Source organism: Pygoscelis adeliae, unplaced genomic scaffold (genome assembly GCF_000699105.1).
Source record: "Pygoscelis adeliae isolate BGI_AS28 unplaced genomic scaffold, ASM69910v1 Scaffold372, whole genome shotgun sequence".
Lineage (NCBI taxonomy): Eukaryota > Metazoa > Chordata > Aves > Sphenisciformes > Spheniscidae > Pygoscelis > Pygoscelis adeliae.
Window position 1 is genome coordinate 1,815,561 of NW_008824357.1, and position 22,306 is coordinate 1,837,866.

Consider the following 22,306-nt stretch of genomic DNA (forward strand, 5'->3'; position numbering starts at 1 on the left):
CAAGGCTAGTTCAGGCCTTGAGGATACAAACTTTTTTCCGAAGGACAGGAAGGATTTTACTTTTCCCAGAACTTGCAACTTGCACATGAAAGAGAAGGTCCGGTCTGTTGCTGAAGAGAGGACTGGCAAAGATCCAGAAATGTAGCAATGAGTTTACTATCTACAAACATACAGTAGCCATACCTTCCCTGATCTCAGGTCTGTACTCAGAAAAGCAGTGTAGATGCAGGGCACCCCAGTGCAGCCACATCTTGCGGTGGTGGCCTAGGAGTTAGGATGTGTTAAGCAGCTTTCATAACTCACTCCCAGTCTACACCTCAGTGCAAGTAGCAGTTCTGCTTTGTTTCCTTTCGGACAGTAGCTTGATGTCATCACCAAAGAGTTCCTTGCTGTTTGAAAACCAAACTTTTTCTTTCAAAGCAGCTGTCAATCAGTTGTTCTTTTTCAAAAGAGAACAGGATGACTATCTTGGTTGCCTTTGCCAAAAATGGAGTAATCAAAGGACAAACAAATTGTCCCTGAAAATTTCAGGTATCTTGATCATCCCTACCTCAGAAGCTTCATACTCTGGGATTAATTGGAGGTTTTAAAGCCTACGTGAAAAAGAAAGAGTTAAATCACAGTGTGCCCAGTGCAGTTTCAATGAATTGCATCCTGAAAGAATTGCTGTTCACATTTGAACTTGGGTTACCTTTGGTGGAGGTGGAGGTTTGCCTTTGGGAACTGGGAGATGAGCAGGTTCTCTCTCTGGTGCCTATAACAGAAAAGTAGTTTAAATGTCATTAGGCTTTCCTGTCTGAGCAGCTGCAGAACCTCCTCAGAGCTCAGCTGCTGCTACTGTTATCTCATATATTTACTACAGCATTTTCCTAGTGGAAAAGCTAGGGGTGAACTAGATTAATCTGTCCACGTACAAGAAGGCACAGTATTACAAATACACAAGGGGTCTAGATCTCCTGTTTCAGAAGACCACTGAGCTATTCTCAATGTATAAATTCATCTGTATCTCAAGTATCCTTGCTCAAATAGACTGCTTAGGAAGCTAAAGCTGATCAGATGCTCAGGGTGTGTGTTGAGGAAAGCATCTCTAAAGACAGTGGGATTTAAATGTGTTTTTATAATCAAGCCGGTATGTGTGCGGGTTTTTTAAAAATTATTTTCTTATTTAGTCCTGACCCATCATTCTTTACGCAGGCAGTACCAGGCAATTAGGTTGCTAGTGTGAAGATGGTTTCTATGTCCTTGTATCAGGTGGGCAGGGGGCTCAAATGCTGAGACGGTCAATATTTGAGGGAGGCATTTTCATTTAAGTAGGATGCTTTGGGTTTATTAATGGCAAATATTCATATTCTTCTGGTTGCCAAATCTTTTTAGGAATTCTCTCTCTGCATGTTGATGGAGATCCCCTCACAGGTGACATCTTTAGAGACCACCAGATCTCCACAATATAGGGACCATTGCAGATGTCTCTAGTAGAAAGATGCTCATCATTTGCATCGTGTTTACACCTGAAATCCCTGTTGGTTTGGACTCCATGTACTATTGCTAATGAGATGTGCTTGTGATGGTGTACAGGACTCCTTGGCACAGATTAAGAGTATTTTGTGCAGTTTAGGATTACATGGCAAAAAAAGGTGACTTCTACCCTAAAGAATATGTGGTTTGAATGTCTGTGACTTTTTTTTAATCATAGTCAGAAACTGAAAATACTAATTGGCAACTGATAGTCATTTGCAACTTGGATGAAAGATGTGAAAAGTTGCAGGGTTATACTTACAAAAATCTCTTCTTTGTGAGAAGAGGTTGGTTTGGTAGAAGGAACAGGAGGTGGGGGACCTTTTGGCCTTACAGCAGGCTGTGAAAGAAGAGAACATAAAACATATTGACCCTATATACATATCGTGTATATGTGCATCCACATGTTCCCATGGGAACGTACAGGCTTGTGTTCTATATAAAAAGTGCATTAATTGGGGTAAAAGGATGCATTCATTTCAGAAGCAGGGATGCTTTATGCTATCTGGCCCTGAGAGAACATACAGGGCCTTATCTGGAGTGCAGTGATTTCCCCAGCCTTTGGAATCAGATTGTCATTGCAGTCCACCATGCCGTGAACTGGTATGTACCGTCTTCCCTAAAGCCAACATGAAAGCAAAGAAATTTTCTAGAAGTACTTACGCTCTGGAGCTGTGGTTTGTTCTCCTGCAGTGGAGGTACAGGAAGGAGAAGTTTCTTATCATTCATCTGAAAACAGGGAACAGTTAAATCGGATGGAGCCCTTATCTTGTGTATTATCTTTGCATGCCCCATTAGTGCCATATGCTCTCTCCATTCCCTCCTTGTGCTGGGATTCACAGCACTGTCCTCTCAGCCTTAGACAAGTGTTTTGAAGCCCTCCTGGAAATGCAGAGCACTTTGGCTGATGAGTTTTGATGTTTTGACCCCTCGGTTACAGTCCCAGGGAGACTATAGCTGACCCAGTGCCTCTCTGCTCTTACCTTCTGGGCAGGTACCGCCAGGACAGGGTGTTCTCTGTGTCTTTGTTCTTGATCCACAAAGACTTGGTTTGTGGCTCCAGGTCCCCTTCTGGTCTGGCAGCTGTGCAAATATTACATATAACTGTAAATCTTATCCTGACTGAAGTAAAAAAAACCTGCTGAAGTTGAATGCCTGCCTCACTCCTGTTGGTGTGTTATATAACCATGTCCTTCCTGTCTGTCTGTCTTTCTGTCTGTCTTTCTCCCCCTTACTTTAATTATTTAGGATTAATCTTGAGAGCTACAGTTTCAAGTCTTCAGTCCTCTCCCAACTACGGGATTTCTGAAACAGCTGAACAAAGGTCATGGACCAACTTCCTTGGCTTTCCAGTGTCTAATTCCCTCCACCCCCTTTGAAAACCCCAGCTTAAAACCTATCCACAAATTGCTTGGCTTTAGGGGTTTTTTGTCCTCAATGGGAGTAAGTATTTTACCTCCTCTTGAATACTCGGAAGCGGATAAGTAACACTGCTGCAGCTGCTGTGACAGCGAGGACAACCAGCACACCGGCAACAATAGCGAAGCCTGTCAGGGTGAGAGAACACAAGTTGCTGTTTCTTAAAAGATCCACTATTACTAAGCAGTTTCCAATCACAACCATTGGCAAAGTAGTTTTTTTTCACAAAGTGTAGACCCTATTTGTCCTCACTATTGCTCAAGCTTATGGCGGCTTCCCCTGCCACAAATGGTGATGGAAAGGCATGTATTCCTGCCATTGTTGCCATATTTGAAGACTGTCGTTATTGCCTGAGCTGTCCTTGGGCTAAACAAACCTAGCCCTTTCTATCCATCCTCAAAGATCATTTCATTGTCATTCCTCTCCTCTTTCTCAAAGGGTGTTACCCAAAACCGGGCACAGGCCTTTGGCATTGTATACAACTAAGGCTTCACAGTCTTCCTTCAGCAAAGCTATTTTAAAGCTTCAACCAAGCCACAATGTTGAAGGCTGGCAGTGCCCTAGTGAGTCTGCAGAGAGGGCAAAAATATTTAATAACAAAGGCTTAAAATTTTTTTCTCCCAAACACATGAAAATCTGTACACAAAGTATTTTCCCTCAGAGGTAGATCAGTTAAAGGCCAGCTCCATGCAGATGATAGAGAAATGAACTTGCCTGCCACCCTCACAGCAAAACCTCTGGGAGCTCGCCTCCGCTCAAATTTGACAGTGAGCTAATACAGTGTGCTTGTTATCTCAGGATGGAGAAAGGAAAGCCTGCTACTCTGAATAACGCCCTGGTTGTATCACTTCTGTCAGGTTAGAAAGAAAAATAGCTTGCTCTAGTCATTCATACAAGCTTCAGCAACTTAAAGATGCGCAGAAATCAGAGAGGTAGATATGCAATATTTGCAAAGAAACAGTCTGGCACCCAGTGCAAGTTAGGGCTGTTTCAGTGGAGTTAAAGCAGCTCACTTCAGCCAGCAGATGACAGTACCCAATGTGTGGCCATACAGCACTTACTGGTAACTGCCGACGAGCTGTCACAGGTTGGTGGTGCCCATCCTTCTTCACACTGGCATTGCAACTCGTGGTCACACACCTAAGGAAGCACAAAGCTGGGAATATCTTCAGGTTGGAAATATGAGCGAAGCTGTGATGTCATAAAATTTCAGTGGCTCTGGATCAGGGTCCTGATAAGCTTATCGAAGCTAGGTCTGGAAAACCCCTTTCATTTAACTTGGACCAAAAATTAGCACAGAGAGTAGCAGTTTTGCACAGTAAAGTACAGGCCTGACTGTCTGCTACCATGTGCCTTTTGCAGGTGTTTCTGCAGTGAAAGCTACAGTACAAGGCACAAAGCAGCAGAGTTGGTCTTTATATCTGTAGGTCTCTGAATGCTCAGGTAAGATGAGCACAATTATCTTCCCAAAACAGAAGATGACCTGAAAGAGAATAGCTGTGATACTGTGGCTCAGAGGCAGGGCCAGACGCAGAATCTTTGTCCATCACCTGTGATCTCCTTAGCAAAAATATTGATGCTGTATCAGGTTAGATTTGCTTTCATAAAAATATAGGAAGCTTCTGACTCACAACTTTTGCAAATTCCTATCCCAATGACTTAAATACTGTCATCAATAAGGTCTGTAGCTGATATGCATAATTTTTGCTTTTTTTTAAGTTAATATCATCAAATGCTCATGTCTTACAGCATGTCCAGTGCACTTGGCAGAGCAGTTGGTTGATTTAAAGACATCTTCAGCATAAACACATTCTCCATTGCTGCACACCTGAAATGTACAGGGCAAATGTTACCAAAGTGATTTTATAGCTTTCAGAACATGCAGAGCTTGCACATTATTGTGTAAAGTGATGAAGAGTAAAAGGATTCATAGAAACAGGTCTGCAAATCACGTAAACCTACATTAGGAGTTTGATATGTGGATATAATTTTTCATTTGACCTTTGGGTATTTTATAGCAAAGGGAGTGACAAAGGTGTACAGACATCACTGCTTTCTGCTCCTCTTCAATCCTTCATCCTCCCTGCTCCCCCCCAAGTAGAAATATATAGCAAAGAAATTGGACATAGCACTCAGTGATGCCTAACACATCCATTATGGAAATAATTAAAAATAGTAATATATGTGTGATCTTTTGATCCTTCATACAAGGGTATGTTTGTGCTGTCACTGAAAAATAATAAGACAACAGTCAAGCATAAGGAAATTGGAACGACAGCAGTTCCTGTTTGCCTTGCTGCTGATTTGCGATAGATGTAAGGCAGAAGGTATGGCAAATCAGATCAGCAGTAGTGTCCACTTCCGTTTTCCCTGTTTAAAATCTTTCTTGTCTGGTAAAAGAGCTAATGATATAAGCAAGACTGAAAGAGTGGAAAAAAAAAAGAGAAAAGCTTTTCTCTACTAACCATCCCGTTCCCGCACTTCGTTCCATCAAGAATCATCCCTGGGTCCACTTCTCCATTTCTAGGAAAACTTGCTTTGCAGGACTCAAAAGACACCAGGCTCCCGTCCTGAGGCATCTCCTTCCCGCCGGTACAGAACAACTTTCCGCACATTAAATCTCTGGAAGGAGAACAAGAGCTGTTAGAACAATGACATGGCATGGCAAAACTATCTGAGCCGGTCTCTCCTCCAGCTTGAATTTGTTGTGTCTGTACAGGACCTCCAAAGAAATAGCTGCAGAAAGGAATTCTGGTTTGTGGTGTTTTCAGGTCAGTTTGTGAGTAGAAGGTGGCAGGTTCTTAATTCCTCTTGAGCTTATTAGGGAGCCCACAGTAATTTGCAGTAATGAGTATTTAACTGACCTGTCCTCAGCTTCTGAGGTTCGCCTGAGGTTCAAGTTCCCTGTCCAAAAATCCCTTCCCTGTACTTACCTGCACATGCATGCACACACACGCAGCCGTCCTCACAAGCAGGCTTGCACATATATATGTACGTGCTTGCTCTTTCTCAGACTAATCTCATGATTTGGAAACTAGTTTTCTCAGAATTGTCTTTACCACAATATTCAAACTGAACAAAAAGCAGTGACACATGGACATATGTGCCATCTAAAATAGTGTGCTCTTTGCTTCTGTCTCTTAATTTGAATAGAATGGTCTCTCTTCCCAAATCCCAGCAAATTCTGTAACACAGTGCTTACTTTTTTTTACACGGGACGTGACTACCTTTTTCTTTTCTGCAGTATCCATAATATACCCCTTTCTCATTCATCCGGTAACAGGAAGCTGCACCTTCAGTAGCCTCTGTGAAAGAGGAAAATGCAATGGGATTAGTTTAGGTTCTCTGCCTGTGAAAACTAATAATATTCAACTTCCTTTACCTGTGTAGGAAATGGCCTTTCCCAGTGAAGTTACCCTGGGCCTAAATGACTTTCTCTGGCACTTCATGCATTAATTCTGTAATGTTACTGTGTACACACAGCAGAACCTATCCTGTGTGTTCTCTCTCTATCCAGTACAAACATAGACCTTGCCTAAGAGAAGGGACATAGTCAGAACTGGAGATGGTTTAGGACTGGGAAGAGGGTAAGCCACCATGCACCTTCAGAAACATAAAGGCATGCTAAATTTGGACATTAATTTGAAATACAGACATTTTCTATCAAGGAAAGAATACTCACCCTTCTCCATTCCAGAGTTATCTTAAAAGCATTGTGCAAAAGAGGAATACACTTGCCACTTCCCATTTCTCTAGAAATACATTGTATGCTATGCTCTGAGCTTCAGCTTTCGTTATTATAATCAGTGTTAAATATAAAAATAATAATAAAGTTTATGCTACAAACTAGAACTCATTTACATAGATACACTGTTCCTGATTTACAAAAGGTCTTTGATGGTTTGCTAGCAGACAAAGCCTACCTCTGTCTCTCTCCTTTAACCTAGACAACTTGATTTTTTTCAATGCCAACTTGTACTCACGTGGTCCAAAAGCAGCTTTGCACTGGTTATCTCGGGTGGGACAGTTTCCCATGTAGCAATAGCCTTCGCCGTAGTTGCAGGGATATCCGTTCACACGGAATCGATCCGCTGGGCAATTTCCAGAAAAGCCGGTGCACATCTCAGCCAGGTCACAGTCATGCTTAACTGCTCGGCAAACAGCTCCTGGTTTTTTATACTGAAGCGGGAGAAAAGCAATGTCACAGTTAACACACTGCTCTTCCATGCCATTTAAAGATCACACTGAACTAGAGGGCTAAAATTAGGGGAGACGAATCTCATCCTCACTGTACAAGTTGCATGAGGGGCCAGATCCCTATCTAATGTAAAGTTGGTTATGTCAATTGATGAGATTTTTGCCTGGTTGTGCCTCAGCTTTTCTTTCCAGGACAAAACAGGTAATCAAAATGCTCATTTCTCCAGGATGTTGAAAGATTGAGTGAATGGATAGTTGTGGTGTAGTTTGGGATGGACAAAGTGTGCTTGTCGTTACAGTGCTATGTCAGTAATTACAATAAAGAGGATTGTTTCTTTTGAAAGGTGTATTACTGCTTTCTCACGGGAGAAAAAAAAATATACCCCAGAAAATATGAGAAGCTAGAGATAAAAAGGAGTCTTACTTGGCAGTTTTCACAGCACTCTCCGTGTGCACACGTGGAACCTGCTGTCAGTTTGCACGTCTCGGGGTCGCAGCAGTCATTTGTGCACTCCTGTGACAGAATCAGCGATCAGAGCTCTGGTATACTGCTTCAGGGTTTGGTCCCCTCTGTCCTGTGTTCTCAACAAACCATCCTGTACTTGGTTATCAAGGGAGGGAAGGATATCTTGGACCTGCACTTTGCTTCTTTGAAAACCATTTTCACTAGAAGCTATGCCAGCCATTGTGAGCGAGCGCATAAAGAATACAAAGTGTGTTTGATTATGAAAGCGCTGATCAAAGTTGTGCAGGGAACTTGCTTATTTCTGCCGAGGTGGTTTTGTACATATGGCTTTTCCCCATTTTCAGGTCCTCTGTCAATGCAGCATGACAAACCATGCAGTCATCTTTCCCACTATTTGGCAGGCACTTTATGGGGGTGACTACATTGCAGACCAGCAATTTGATGACCACAGTTTCTACAGAAATATTTCAGCTAGCTTTGAACTGGCCACCTCAGAAACTAACAGAAACCAGCTACTGTACAGCCTGAATAAAACTCTTTGCCTCTTCCAAGTATTATTTTATTCCTGGTTATGCAGATACCTCAGGAGTACCACAGTCGCATTCCTCTCCTTTTTCCACAAAGCCATTTCCACAGGATGGAGGTGCTATGATGCTGCTTACATCTGGGATGTTTGTTAAGCATTTTGGCATGTCACTCAACATGTATTTCTCAAAACTTTGGAGGCTGCAAGAGCTGAATTTCTCGGGGATGATAGAACTATATTGAGAAAGCCAGAGGATTTACGTTAGACTCGGCATAGGTAAGGAGAAGCAATACCCTTTACAAGAGAAATGAAACAAGTGACCATCCCCCAAACTATTGGGTGCAACCATTTTTCCAAATATATATATTAATAAATACAATGGCTATCTCCTACTTACAGCAGGAAAAAAAGTGGAAACAAACAGATCAGAAAAAATTAATGTACTAAATGTAAACACTGCATATAATAAATCCCACACCTCAGAGATTTCAGCCTTGTCTACAGAATTTGTGCCTGGATGCTTAAGGCATTAGGAGTTTTCCCACTAGGTTCTTCAGCCAGAGGCTCAGGGTGTTCAACTAGTGATGAAAATTGAACTAAATTGCTATCTAATGGATGTTCATTGAAGGTGCAAGCACTTTGTGTGGTTTTCACAGGGGGCATCTTCAGGGTAGAGAACAAAAATATACTTTTTAGGTAAATCTTGGGGAAGCTTTGTCATCTGAGATACCACAGCGGTTTCATGCTGTTGTCGTTGCAAGGAAGAAATTACTTATGGTTTAATGTGAAGGACCCCACCACATGTGCAAAGCTAATGTTATCCAAAAGTGACTAAAGTTTTTTTTGTCTTGTTTTGGATTATTTTTGGGGGGAGCAGTCCGGCTGGGGATATCTAACAAGGGCCTGGAATTTCTTCATTTTTCTCTTCTTTTTGTATAATTTGAACGGAATAATCTCAGAGAATAAAAATAATTACTACTCCATTTTGGAAACTGGCAGCTTATTCAAAGCCCATCCTTAACTGCCCTGTGCATTAACGCCCTCGCCTTTTTATCCAAGCTCCTACCTGACAGTATCTGTCATGATGCAGACTTTAGCGCTACATGTGCAGGCTTTGGTGTCATGACTCATGCCAAGGTTGTGTCCCATCTCATGTGCCATGGTGGCTGCAACTGCAATTTCGTTTCTGTTATGATCCTGCAGAGATAAGAACAGGCTATTATTTCAATGAGTATTCTAGAACAAGTAGGAACATCAGAGAAGCCGTGTGGCTAAGAAATAGGACAATTTTTTTTCAAGTGAAATTATCCTCACTGCTACATAAGGATTGATATGTTGTTCAATCCGTGCATGCATCTATTCCACAGTTTATGCTGGACTATATTATAATAGCAATGAGATGATACCACTAACGAACACAAGTAAATTGGTATAATTAGTTTTTAAATAAACATGAGGAAGTTAGGCTGCCAAGTAACAGCTGAGTGTTAAGGGGACCTGAACATCTGAAACTGTTAATCCTCTCTCTGGATAGCGGTCTCTCTGCTTAGGGTAATTACGTGGGTGCGATATAATTATTACTCATTACACCAAGGTGACTATTGTGTACAGTGTTGTGTGTGCACAGAAAGGAAAGGCAGATGCTGTGCTCCGTCTTCACTCTTAGCTTGGTGTTTTGTGCTGCTTGGTGGGAGGAAGGAAAGGAAAATTCTAGCTCTTTTGAGTGAAATCCAGATGTATAAACAGCAGGTGGTAGTGGAAATGCATAAAGCACTAGACACAGCATACTGGTCATACTCTCGAGCATGGCATTGCAAATCATGCTGCTACAAAATGCATGCCTGCACCTTGAAAAGCATTCTGGTTTTACGATCATCCTAGGATTTCCTGATGGTGTGGGAAAGCTGGAATTCACGTGGGTTATTCCTCTTACCAACAAGCCCGGTCTCTGAAGCTGGGTGCAGCAGTTGAGTTCCCGGTGGTGTTGGTAAAGTTTTGGATCTGTGTTCCTGTTCAGGCTGAAGTTTTAAGTACAGTAGTTTAGGCAGCTGTAATTAAGTGGCTAAACTGCTGATATGCGTTATGATAGTCAGAACCAATTCCCTGTTCAAAACGGGGAGCCTTAAGGTAGAGGCACAAAATCACTTCTTTCTGTCCTTTGACTCTATTGGGGCCTGGTACTCCAAATACAGGTGTCAGAGTTTGATGTTGGCATTTAGATAACACAGATACCATGTTTCGTGTGTGCTTTCTTCACCCTCTGCACTTAATTAAAAATAAAATCTCTGACTGTGAATTTCTGCAATCTAATAAAACAATACACCACACAGAGAGCTGAAAGTGTTGTACACCCCATAATTTTCATAAATGTTCTTTGCTGGTTGAGTAAAAAACATAGAAAAGCCTTTAAAAAATAAAATAAAAATAAATCAGACCTGAATAATACCTGCAGAATATATATCACTGCATATGGATTTTAGAAAGGCTAATCCAATCGTTGTCCCCTCAAAGTCATAGCCTCTGTAAGGAAGAAGAAAGGCAGAGTGAAATGCAATGGTGTGACCAGGAAGCAGATCTGAAGTCAAGTCTGCCTTCTTAGCCAGGTTGGAGGCTTTAAGCATATACTCATTTCCAGCTCTGGTTTGCATCCCTGCTTTAATACAATATTTGAGGATGTGCTTAAGATCACGGCAAGTCAGAAAACAATTGGATACACTTTTCATTTTAAATTTTTACTTAAATTGTGTTGCTGTTCATCAGACTTAAAGCATCTGTTTAAGTGTAAAGAGCTTGATGAAGTGCTCTAAATGTAGCAAAGTGCTTGGATGAATCAGGGCCACTGAACCTGAGCCAGAATAGCGAAGTGAGTGATGGTTTAGTTTGGCAACATGCATTTCCCAGCCGTTAAACTTCATGTCGTGGTTCCTTAGGTTGTTAGACTATGCTGCAGTCTTCAGGACACTCAACTGTTCAGTGACCAGAGCAGGGAAAAGCAGAGACTGAGATGTAGCAAAAGTCCACATTGCCTGTTTTTGCAGGGATTCAGATAGAAAGATTAGATACTATGTCCTAGAAGGTAATCGTGCTCCGTAAGAAAATAAAAGCAAGAAACAAGAGCATGCATTTATCTTTTTGTCCTAGAATTAGTACAACCCAGTATTGGAAAGCATGAAATCTGGTTCAGTATAGACAGTGTCTCTGATGGGTTGGTGACCAATTTTTAAAGAACAAATTCCTTTAACATACTTGGAAATGCAAATAGGAAACAGAGTGGTACCCACGTGATTAGCTGAGCGTTGTCATTTCTTTTCCTCTTTAATAAATCCGATAGACGCCACTTTGAGAAGCTGTCCAGAGTGAATCCTGCAGCACGACTCAGGAGGCATTTATCACCATCTGTCCATACTTCTAGGCCAATTAAAGCCACGTAGATATTTATGGCCTTATAAACCTGCAGCAGAGAAACAGTGTTGTTGTAAAAAGGAAGTACGTTATGAAGACTTCTGAAACAAACACTTATCCTGGTCATTGGTTCACTTTTGTCACTTGCAATATAGTCCACTCCAGACCTGATTTAAGCTTTTCTGCACTTTGAAGTTGCAACAAAAACTTAAAAAGACAAAACAAAATATGAAATCTTATTTCCCCCCACATTTAAACCAACTATAAAAATGGTTTTAAAATACTTGAAAATTCTAGCAACATTTTAGAAGAAATTTGACTTGCAAAAGAAATGAAGAATTGGAAATTGGTTCTTTTGTTTTTAAGGATTTCAATCATTCACTTTAACAGCTGTTAAGAAAATATGGTATAAATCTTTCTTCAACAATAATTGAATTTATAGAAATCTCATATCTGAGGACAAAGAACAGGATAATATGGACAGATGTGTTAAATTTGTTTCCTAAATTACAATGAAGTTCAGTTTTCATTCTTTCCTACGTGCAATAATGAAAATTCATTATGTTTGCAAAAGGAAAAGAAATTATAAATAACTTCTATTTCAATTTCACTTTGCTGTATTTACTCTTACCGTGTTGATGTAATTGACTATTCCAAATATCCTTTGTCTTACAGTTTCAACATCTTCCTCATACTTCTTATACTAAAAAATTAAATATAGTATGTTAGGAAGAGGAGAGGGGTAAAGTGATTTATCCGAAAAGAAATATCCCACAGAAGATTGCATTGCAAACCACACCATACCTGGTCTACTTATTATTATCTTCTCAATGTACTATTTTATCAGACAATATATTTCAAGATCAGGCCCTTTTAAAATGTGTGTCTATGTGTAGGGTGCAGAAGACGACAGGCACTCCACGGTGTTTTCTGAATTCTCATCATCTACAGGTGGGATTTTCAAAATCAATCGACATTAGGAAATCCTATTCCTAGCCAAATTCAGTGGTAAAACATAGTGTAGCACTGTAATTGTAGTAGGAGCCCAAGGATATGAGTAGTCCCTACCTTGGAAAGCTCACCTCTAGCTGGTCAAATGGAAAAAATCATCTTTCCATACTTACCAAAGTATTGTCTGCAACTATGTAAACTTCCAGATACTTTTTTGCTTTCAGGTATGCCTTCATCTAAAGAAAAGATACATTTAAATTACTTCTAGGGCCCGTGTCAGTCTCAACCTTTGCAATTTCAAACCCATGTATTAGTTACGAGGGTGTTTCTTTAGCCAAGTCATTTAGAATGGGATTGCCTTGTTTTAAAATGATGAAAGGTAGGCTAGATATTAAGAAGTATTTAGATGTTTAAAGATGCACATGCATACCTATTAGTACATGCAGGACAGCTTAACTCAGGTGGTGACTGAAATCTCAGATCTGTGAGATTTTGCATGGGTTTTTAAGATCTGATTATGCTTCACTCTTTGCGATTGCTTCTTTTCTGGAGGTGCCACTGGACAAAGCGGGACTTGTGCAACTCATGGAGCTCTCCTACAGCCTCGATTTCTTTTCTGACATGTACTTACTGGACTGTTGTTTAAGTATGTACTTACTTCTGGACTGTTGCTGGATTTGAAGATGTCATTGATGGGGTCGCTTGAATCAGATTCCCAGGTATTATTGATTACACCGCAGGTTTTTATGGACTTTTGTTCGAGATTCTCATACTTATAGACCGCATGCTCGTCTCTATCTGAAGTTCCCAAGGGTTCAATAAGGTACTTCTGACCATGGGTCTCAAAATAACCGCTAAGAAAATTAGTTAGACTGTGATCTTTTGAATCCACAGGACTGAGTCAAGATAGCAACATTATCTCTAACAGCATTTAGCCCAAGTGTATGGACCATTGCACACACTGATGCAATGGAATAGTTTGTCAGCATGCAGGCAGAGCGTACAACAGTTTAAAGGGAGAAATCAAAGCTGCTGAGTCAATTGGAAGATCTGGCTGGTCAGGTGAGGTCTCCGAGTAGGAGACTGTCAGTCAAAAGGAAACTGGTTTAGGAATTTATTGGATTTAAATTTTGGGGTTTTGTGCTAACAGAGGTGATTGAAAAGTGAATTTCAGTTCAGTGGGGAATTCAAAGATATGTTTTCATCTTTAATTGAGATGAAAAGCTGAAATAGTGAAAGGAATTAAGCGTTTTGAATCATTTTGAGCAGCAAATGTCAAAATAAGCATCCTGTGTTAACATGTAAACTCACAAGCTGTGCAAGAAGTGTTCACAAAGAAAGTCTGGGTTTTGGCAAAACCTCACTAACCACCGGGAAAATGTTCTGTTGCAGCTTCTCAGACTTAACAGCCATCCTCTTGCCATTTTATGTTATGCCACTGCATCTTCAGTGATAACAAATGAGCAGAATCTTTTAAGCGAGCTTTTCATGCAACAGCTTGAACCTTCTGACCCTGTAACTGCTGTAGCACTGAAAATAATGTAGCCTTCTCCTGAAGTGCCAGTGGAGCTTCCTACAGCTTAGAAGCATCAGCCCTGAACGTTTACTGTAAGCACTACCAAATGCTATGATGTACGATCTGATCTAATATGGAATTAGTCATGTAAATTTATTGATATATTTGTTCCTTTAGCTTCCAGTTTATAACCTCTGAAACTGAAGTAGAAAGGTAGGGTTTTTCCTCCTTTCTCCCCCCGCGTCCCTTTTTTTTTTTTGTAAACTAGTTTCCTTGTAAGCATGAATAAAAGACAACACCACTTATTTACGTCCTGATTCTATTTAAATTGGAAAATTTATCCTCAAAGAGTATGCATACTCTGCCATTGGTACCCTTTGGGAACCAAACCTCTGTCTTACCTTAAACCTTTGCAAGCGCTGATGCTTGCTATGGAATCAGCATCATTCTGAATGTAACCTTCATAATAACAGTGATCCTGTTTAGAAAGAAAAAATACATTGTCAAATTGGGCCATATCTCACTGACTGCAATGAATTGGCCTAGATGCAGTGATTTCAGGTGACATGGCTGCATTTCTACCTACAAGCTACAACAAACTATGCTGTCTGAGGAAATCTCCCATTAGAGGAGATTTGTAAAATGAAAAAAGCTGGTGACCATTTCTATGTTTGCTAGGGTACTGTTATTGTTATCCTTCAACACAAAGTGACCCAGATTGCGACAAATCCAATCAGGGTGTGCTCTGGTCAATACACAACAGTACATGAAAATAAGAATATGCATATTGACCGCTCAAAATTAAGCATATACTGATGTGCTCTGCTGAATTAAGGTCCATACTGAATTACTTTATTGTGGCCAAATTTCAGGGAAACACCCTTTAATATTAACCCAACAATTAAATGCTTTAACTTCAATGAGATTAAAACACATGTATTATATTAAAACATGATTAGGGGAAAAATTTTCATTACTTAATTGACTTCAGGATCTGAGGTCTCATGAACACTTCTGCGTTCAGAGAGACTTCAAAGTCACTGAGGTATTGTGGAAAATTTTACCCATAGCATTTTCCTTACTAGATTTCTTGAGAGGCCTATAACAGTATTCAAACCTGCATGCATTGTGCCTTTTCTTTTCTCATGGATGTTTGGTCTCACTTTACCATTTATTTGTCTTCCTTCCTTCACAATGTGCCAACTTTCTCACATTGAAAAAGACACCAATAAAGTGAAAATTACTAGAGAAAGAAGTGGAGAATTGCTCTCCATTTTTTGAGGACACAAGAGAAACAGGCCCTGAGATCATAATGAAGTATCCACAATGTATGAATTCCTTATTCAGCAAGCTGCACAGGTAGGCCTGTTTGAGATTGTCTTTAACCAGGTGTAGGTGCTATTTGCTGTTCACAGGATCCATTCAGAGAGTGAAAGCAATTGGAGCAATCAGAAATGGCATCTTTTTCCACAAAAAAACCAACCCAGAATTCTTTATGCACATTTATTTCACTCACGATCCTCCTGTTCCTGTTAATCGCTCCATGGCAAAGAATATTAGGCTTTGTATTCCAAATTACATGTGTTAAAACACATAGCATGACATCGGACAAAAAGCTTCAGGTGAGAGCTTTGCTGAAGATAAGACCCATGAGTGCACAGTTAATTAAAAAATAACTTCTACAGTGACTTCCTTTGTGTCTGGATCTGAATAACTGATTTGTCATGGCTCAGAGAAACCACCTGGGGTAACCTGCACATTCACTGTGAGCGTGGGTGGTAACGTGAGCCAGTGAGGAAATGTGTCTTTATCTGAATCTATGATCTCACTGAGATTAGGGTGTAAAAGCAAGTCAGGGAGTTGCGCAGTATGAGCAAAGTCAGGAGGGCAAAGTCAGGAGGCAGTGGAATGTCCCTGGCTCCACTCCCTTTCCTGACAAAAGAGAGAAATTCAGCTCATATAATGTGTTCATCAGCCACTAAGGTGAGAAGTGGTCGTCTTTTTGAAAGACAAACCGTGTGTCTGATTCTCAACAGGTATAAATCAGTGTAGCTCTGCCAAAGTCACGAGTCGCATCTTTGGCCTCCCTTCAGAGGCATCCGAAATTACGGTGCTTAGAACCTTGATTTAAAATCTTTTCCTTCTGTCTGATATGTGCTATTATTTCATGGACCCATGAATCTCGTACGGACCTCCTCAAGACTGCAAGTATGAGGGAAGAAAACCTCTTTTTATTACCTTGATGTGAGGACTTGTTGTTATTTGTCGACCGTCATCAGAATAAACTGTTTCAGTATAGTCTCTAGCTAATAGGTGCCTGCAAAGAGTCAAGTGCAGTTATTATTCAATATAAATTGTAGTCATCTAGAAATGAGGCAATTACATAACACGCAAAGTATGTAGGGAATACAAATGATTACTCAGGTTATTATTAGTATTGAAAAACTAGGGAAGCAAAGCTGCTGGGTGGGGAATTCTGCCTGTTCATAATCCTTACTCAAACAAAGGGACATTTCTAAAATAAGAAAGCAATTAAAGTCTACTTATTTCATTGGTATAAACTAATCTCTCATTAGATCTGAAAGTAAATGTATAATTACATATGCAGTATTGATCCTTTTTTGGCCTCCAGTTTGTGTAGACATTTCCACCACTCCACAGCGTGTGTGAAATGGTACCGTTCTGTTCTCTTCCCAGTTCACCCCCACTGACTATAAATAGCAAAGATCTAGGTCAATGGAAAAGCTGCCTCATCTGTTTCACGTGTGCCCGTGCATACACGTATGTGTACCTGTGCTCACACTCAGAGATTCTGTGCAGAGATCACACTAACATATATTTGTCCAATTCTTTTGCTCACAGCTTTTTTATAACTTTGTTAGCGCAAGTTCTCATCCTTGTAATCATTCTCTCTGAACTTGATTTTTCTTTTCTGTCTACATAAAACTCTATTTTTGGACACATACATGTTCCTGAACCTTCAAAGGAGGACATCGTGACTGTGGAATAAATTACTGTATTTCTTCCACCACCGGGAAAGGTGCCTTTGGGTTTCTTATTAGCATACACATTTGTGATTTGCTATGGAAGGCCAGATCCTGCAAGACTCTGTGCACTCAGGCTCCTACACAGCAGAGCACTAAGCAGCTGCTTAACTTTAAGCCAGGGCTGTAATCTTACTAAAGCTAGCAGCAAAGCAAGTCTATGTTCACTTCTGTTTGGGAAACTACCCCAAACTGCCATATTCCCATTTCTTTTTCAAGAGTGGGATTTAGTACAATATAATTTCCCTCCAAATATTTAGATTAGATTAAAACAGGGGGCAAACAGTTAATTATAGTCTATATTTAACATGAACTGATTATAGTACTATTGTATTTACACAGTTATTAGAAAAGTACCTATTAAAGCAGACTTGTTTGATCCCATGTTAAATATTATGGTGGAGGCAGCAAGCAGCAGATCACAACTGTGCTTTATTTTGTGTTGCTCTGTACAGTTTTGGACTTTTCTTTGTATGCTTTTTTCTGTAACAAAACCCGCTGCTTCTCTATACCCTCTGCATGGCCTGCTTAAATGCTGTTAATCTCTTCAGCCAAGGAGGTGAGCTCTCCTTGCTTTCAATTTCCATAAAACATTTTGTCAGTGCCAGTATATATTAGACTACTCAAAGTCCCAGCAGCAGTAGTGTTAAGGTGGGGAGTTCTGGAAGCTGAATTATTAAGGATTATTGCATTTCTTATGACTATTTTCCATTTTCGAAAAGCATACAGAGCCAAGACAGATAGCCCTATTTCGTGGATATTTCTCTTGTTCTTCTCTGTAGTTTCTACCAGCATAGAACAAATAAATATAACCCATAGACTGTCCATGGACACAGAAAACTTGTGAAATAATATGAAAACATTAAACATTCCGTGGATTTAGCCATTTAGGAAATAAACGGGAGAACAGTGTTAGCAGTATAGGCAAGTCATTCCATCATCGTAGTGTCATATGCCTGGGTAGTTATTTCACATCCCCAGAATAGTGACATGATGCTTTCTCTCCCCTCTTCTTCTTTCATTGGAGCTGAAAGGTTGTATTTACCAAAATACATCTGTCTTACAGGAGCCTAAGTTTTGTGTCTTTGTATCCTGAATGCCCTACAGAGCCATGTACAGTGAGGAATAATGCTCAAGGAAAAAGTTGAACTAAACCTACTTATTTTTTTGTAGGTGCAGTATGACTTCCTCTCCGTTGGCTTTGATTCCATACTCCATTGTGTCATCGTATTTTGTCTGTAAACAGATTTAAGTGTTAGAATATGGACTGTTACAACTTCTGGCCTCACTATGAGCTGGCTGTTATTGAGTTGCCAACTGCATTCTTTTCCTCCTCTTCCCACCAAAAATAAGTATTCTGGCAGTTATAGAATAAGACGGAGGTCACTCTGTTTCATATTTTTTAAATAGAGGAACAAATTTAACTTTGCAAATTTATGTCTCAATTGTAAGCACATACCCTGCATATTCAGGAAAGTGCTGAAGTGGATGCTTGAATTCAAACGTTTTCATAACTCTCTTGAAGTATGTAAGAGCATGCTTAGTTTTAAGCATTTGATTTAATTTACTTCAAATTAAAATGTCCATACGTTATTCAAAACCCGAGTAGCATCAAAACCTATATCTTTGCAGAGATACAAGTACAGAAGACCCACTGATGGCATACAGGTACTTCACTGCATACTGAGCACACCTCACAGCCTGTCTTCACCAGACACGGGATCACTCTTCCAGGTTTTCTCTTTCATTTCATTTTGGAAGATCAAGTGTCTGGCTCCAAATTCCCTTACCCTTGAAAACGAAGGGTACGCTGACTCCAGAAAACCTTCCCCATCTCCCAGCAAAAAAAATGTTATCTCTTTTAATACCTCTTTGTTTCTTTCTACATCTCTTTTATGTACTGCGTGCAATTTCCGTGGATAAACTATTTCATATTGCTCAACTCCAGGTAATTTCTTGCTCGTGCTCCCTAGGGAGAAACGGATGCATATTTATGAAAACACAGTATTAACTTATTAAACACCATATTTCATGTCTGTCAGGACTGATTCTTCTGGGCTGTATAGTCATTCTTCTGTTGCACCATTCATTTCTCATGTATTCTGTGCACTTGCACTTGGCATTTGCTTATCTGGTCTGCCAAGCAGTCACCCCCATTATGTGACCTAGCACGAGGTTTGTTACAGTCTGGATTTCAGAGGAGTTGACATACCTGGCTATTTCCAGTTGTCAAAATATTTTATGCAATTTGCTTTGGATTTCTTTCCCCAGCACCAATCAGCGGTTTCGAGTACCAACGTGCTGCACCAGCTATGCAAGGTGCAACCTTTGCCTTTGCATTTTGCAGATGACATGAGTTAAGTTACATGGTTCTGTGAAATTAAGTGATCTCCAAACCTTATCACATGATGACATACAAGGTAAGACTGCCTCTAGATAAGCAAATGAACTCATACAATTCACCACAAGTCTGGAACAAGCCTAGACCTCTGCTTTAGGAAGCTTTTCAGCTGGTCTTCTCACATAAATACTTGTGACAGTACTTTAATAGACACATTCTTACCTATTGAATCAGACTGAGGGTGGCTACGTACTTGTGATAGCAGAAGGACTGGAGAAGGCATTTGAACAGGGCTAGGTAAAATAATAAGAGATAGGCAGTAAAGCAGGAAAATCTTGAAGGTGGTAAGGAATCCAGATGATTCCTTAACTCGCGTAACCCTTTTTACTGGCCTTGCTTGTAAGGTGTGTTGTGTGTCTGCAGTGGCTATAAAGAACTTGTTGAGGAAATACAGTGCTGATGAAAAGTTTTTCTTTTTGTTTTCTGCTTCTGAGCCTGAGTGAATCTTTGACAAAAGTTTATCTGTGGCATGACTTGCAGGGGTGGTCGGCACACGTTGCATCATTTGAAGTTGTTAATAGTAGCTGGTATACAGCATTTGGGAAAACAGGGTTGTACAAGGGATGTGTTATTGGCCAACAAGGCAACAGCAGGTTTTATATGCCTCCTAAGCTCTTTAATCTCCTACAAAAGGTCATTTCATCTGAATTGGCAAATTCTTGAGGGCTCAGCACCAAGCACAAGAGTCTGTATCAGGAAAAAAACAAACACCAAACCACAAACAACAAAGGGAGAGTGCAACTCCCATTTTAATTGTCTGCCTCAAGGCCAGATTTTCACAAGAGTGGGGCATCCAATTACTGCAATTTTCTATATCTGGAGCAACAGAGCGCATCCTCATGCAAATTGTTCCAGTAAAATAAACAGATTAATTCTTCATAATTGTTCTTTTTATTAAACCCTTTCAAAAAATAATTGCAGAATAAACTTGGTTGCATCTTGACAAAGCTGAGTGCTGTAGAGAAAGGCATGATGGTATAATGGCAGTAAGTCCTAAGAAGTTTTCTTACATCAGCTGAATCATTACACAGTACACAGTAACTATCCATGCGCATGCTGTTAGCAAATACCAAGTGCAGGTTTGTTACTGTAATTTACAATGATGTTTTATATTTTATTTGAAGCAACTGATTAGTTTACTTTTAAAAAATCTTTTGGTTTGCAGACTTAGTCTTTCCATGAGCTTAAAGTATGTTCTTACATAACGATCACAGTAATGTTTCAGGCCTCTCGGAACAGTCTGATTTTATCCACTCCCTGTTGCAGACTCTTTTTACAAGGCCAACTGTAGCCCAGATGATTCAAGCTTAGGCTAGATTTGAATGGAGACTCAGAACTGAACTTATCCTTTCCCTGCAGCGTGATACAAACAGCATTTCGAGGAAAACTGGTTAGTTTTGTTCTGGAACAAATAGTTTCTTAGAGGTAGGTTTTTTTAATCAACTCAGAATATTGTCTTTGTCTTGCTTCAGGCATTGTCTTGAGTCAGCAGCTTTAAGGAGGAAAGAAATTCCTTGGGCCTTGTACAACACCTAGAAAAAGTGCTAATAAGGAACAACTAATTATGTACTTTTCCAAGAGCCTAAACCAGGAAGAAAAATCATTAGTGAGGATTTAATTGACAATGAAGGTTTGGTTTTGTCAAGAAACAAAATATATAACGCCTTAAGCATTAGTACTGTATACATTTTCAGATATTCTGTGCAACTAATGAAATCATAAAGATACCTGCCTGAATACAATTTACATGTCTAATTATGTATATAAAACCTATGCATGCTTGTGCATGCCAAGCTCTGAAAAAATCTGTTCCCTGTTGACATGAATTAAATGAAACAATGCACGTGGAAAAAAAAAGTGTGGTCTGTTAAGGTTAAGTCATATGAATACTCATAACCTGAAGTATCACATAGATAATAAGGGTGCTAACTATTTTAATTCAGGTAATGTCATTAATTGAATTCAAATAAAAGTCCTTTCTTTTACGGCCAAAATACTGTCAATGTAATAAGTTGTCCAAATTGTTTAAATTGTCCGCTCACTTGCAGGGGAAGTACTTTCTTAATTGGCTCACAAAACTAACTGGTTCTGGGTCTTTAGGCAATCTATGGCCAGTTGTCACACAAGCAAATAATTCTCTAACTAGAGAATTTTAGATAATCACTTTCAACAGAAAGAGAAAAAAGCAAACATCCCTAACTTCAAAAATACCATTTTTTTCAATGGCTTTAATTCACTGTTCTTCACTATCATCTACATGTTAATGATTAAAAATTCATAAAAGCTGTACAAAGTTATCCGTAGCAACCACTGGTAAAGGATAAAAGAAAACGCCGTACCTTGTTGGAGAAAACATAGCAAAACAACAGAAACGAGAAGTATGTTAGTCATCTCAGTTGCGCTTGTCTAGCAGTGGTCCCTGTGGTCTGGGAAAGCTGGGTTCCCAGGCTGTCTCTGCTTTGAGCAGTCCTCTCTTGGGCAGTGAATGAGAGGGAGGGAGTTGTTCAGCTTTATTCATGTTCCTATATGAGGAAGTGTTTACTAAAGGTGTTGCACAATTTTCAAGTCACAGACTTACAGCAAGCGGAAGTTCCTGCTGGTTAGTTAATGTCACACGAATTGTGATATATTGATTACTGCTTTGAAATAAGTTCCCTAAAACTGTTCATCAGGAAAAATAGAAATAAATAAATAAATAAAGAGGGAGATTGGAGTGGTCCTAATGTTGTCTTTTTATAGTCTGGCTGGTAAAAAGCTATGATAGAAACACTGGGTACCACTGGTGGCTCAAGGAATGGGAAAGTTTTCAAGAGGTTTAAGGTAAAACAGGTACTCACGGCTGGTGTTAAATATATGTTTCAGTTCCTGC

The 22,306-nt window shown here is 39.9% G+C and overlaps 1 protein-coding gene across 1 annotated transcript; it reads right to left on the minus strand.

Moving 5' to 3' along the window:
* Positions 1-560: 560 nt before the first annotated feature.
* Positions 561-21,828, minus strand: ADAM28 (ADAM metallopeptidase domain 28). The gene is made up of 24 exons (XM_009319539.1): positions 21,777-21,828; positions 18,905-19,005; positions 18,196-18,272; positions 16,231-16,309; positions 14,394-14,470; positions 13,135-13,330; positions 12,650-12,712; positions 12,157-12,228; positions 11,405-11,574; positions 10,559-10,643; positions 9,190-9,320; positions 8,179-8,356; positions 7,556-7,645; positions 6,918-7,113; positions 6,137-6,239; positions 5,400-5,556; positions 4,682-4,762; positions 3,996-4,074; positions 2,972-3,062; positions 2,499-2,598; positions 2,179-2,244; positions 1,778-1,855; positions 692-754; positions 561-593 (listed from the first exon to the last, which is right to left on the minus strand). Exons 1-24 carry the CDS (start codon positions 21,826-21,828, stop codon positions 561-563), a joined length of 2,418 nt encoding a protein of 805 aa, XP_009317814.1.
* Between the last annotated feature and the right edge of the window lie 478 nt (positions 21,829-22,306).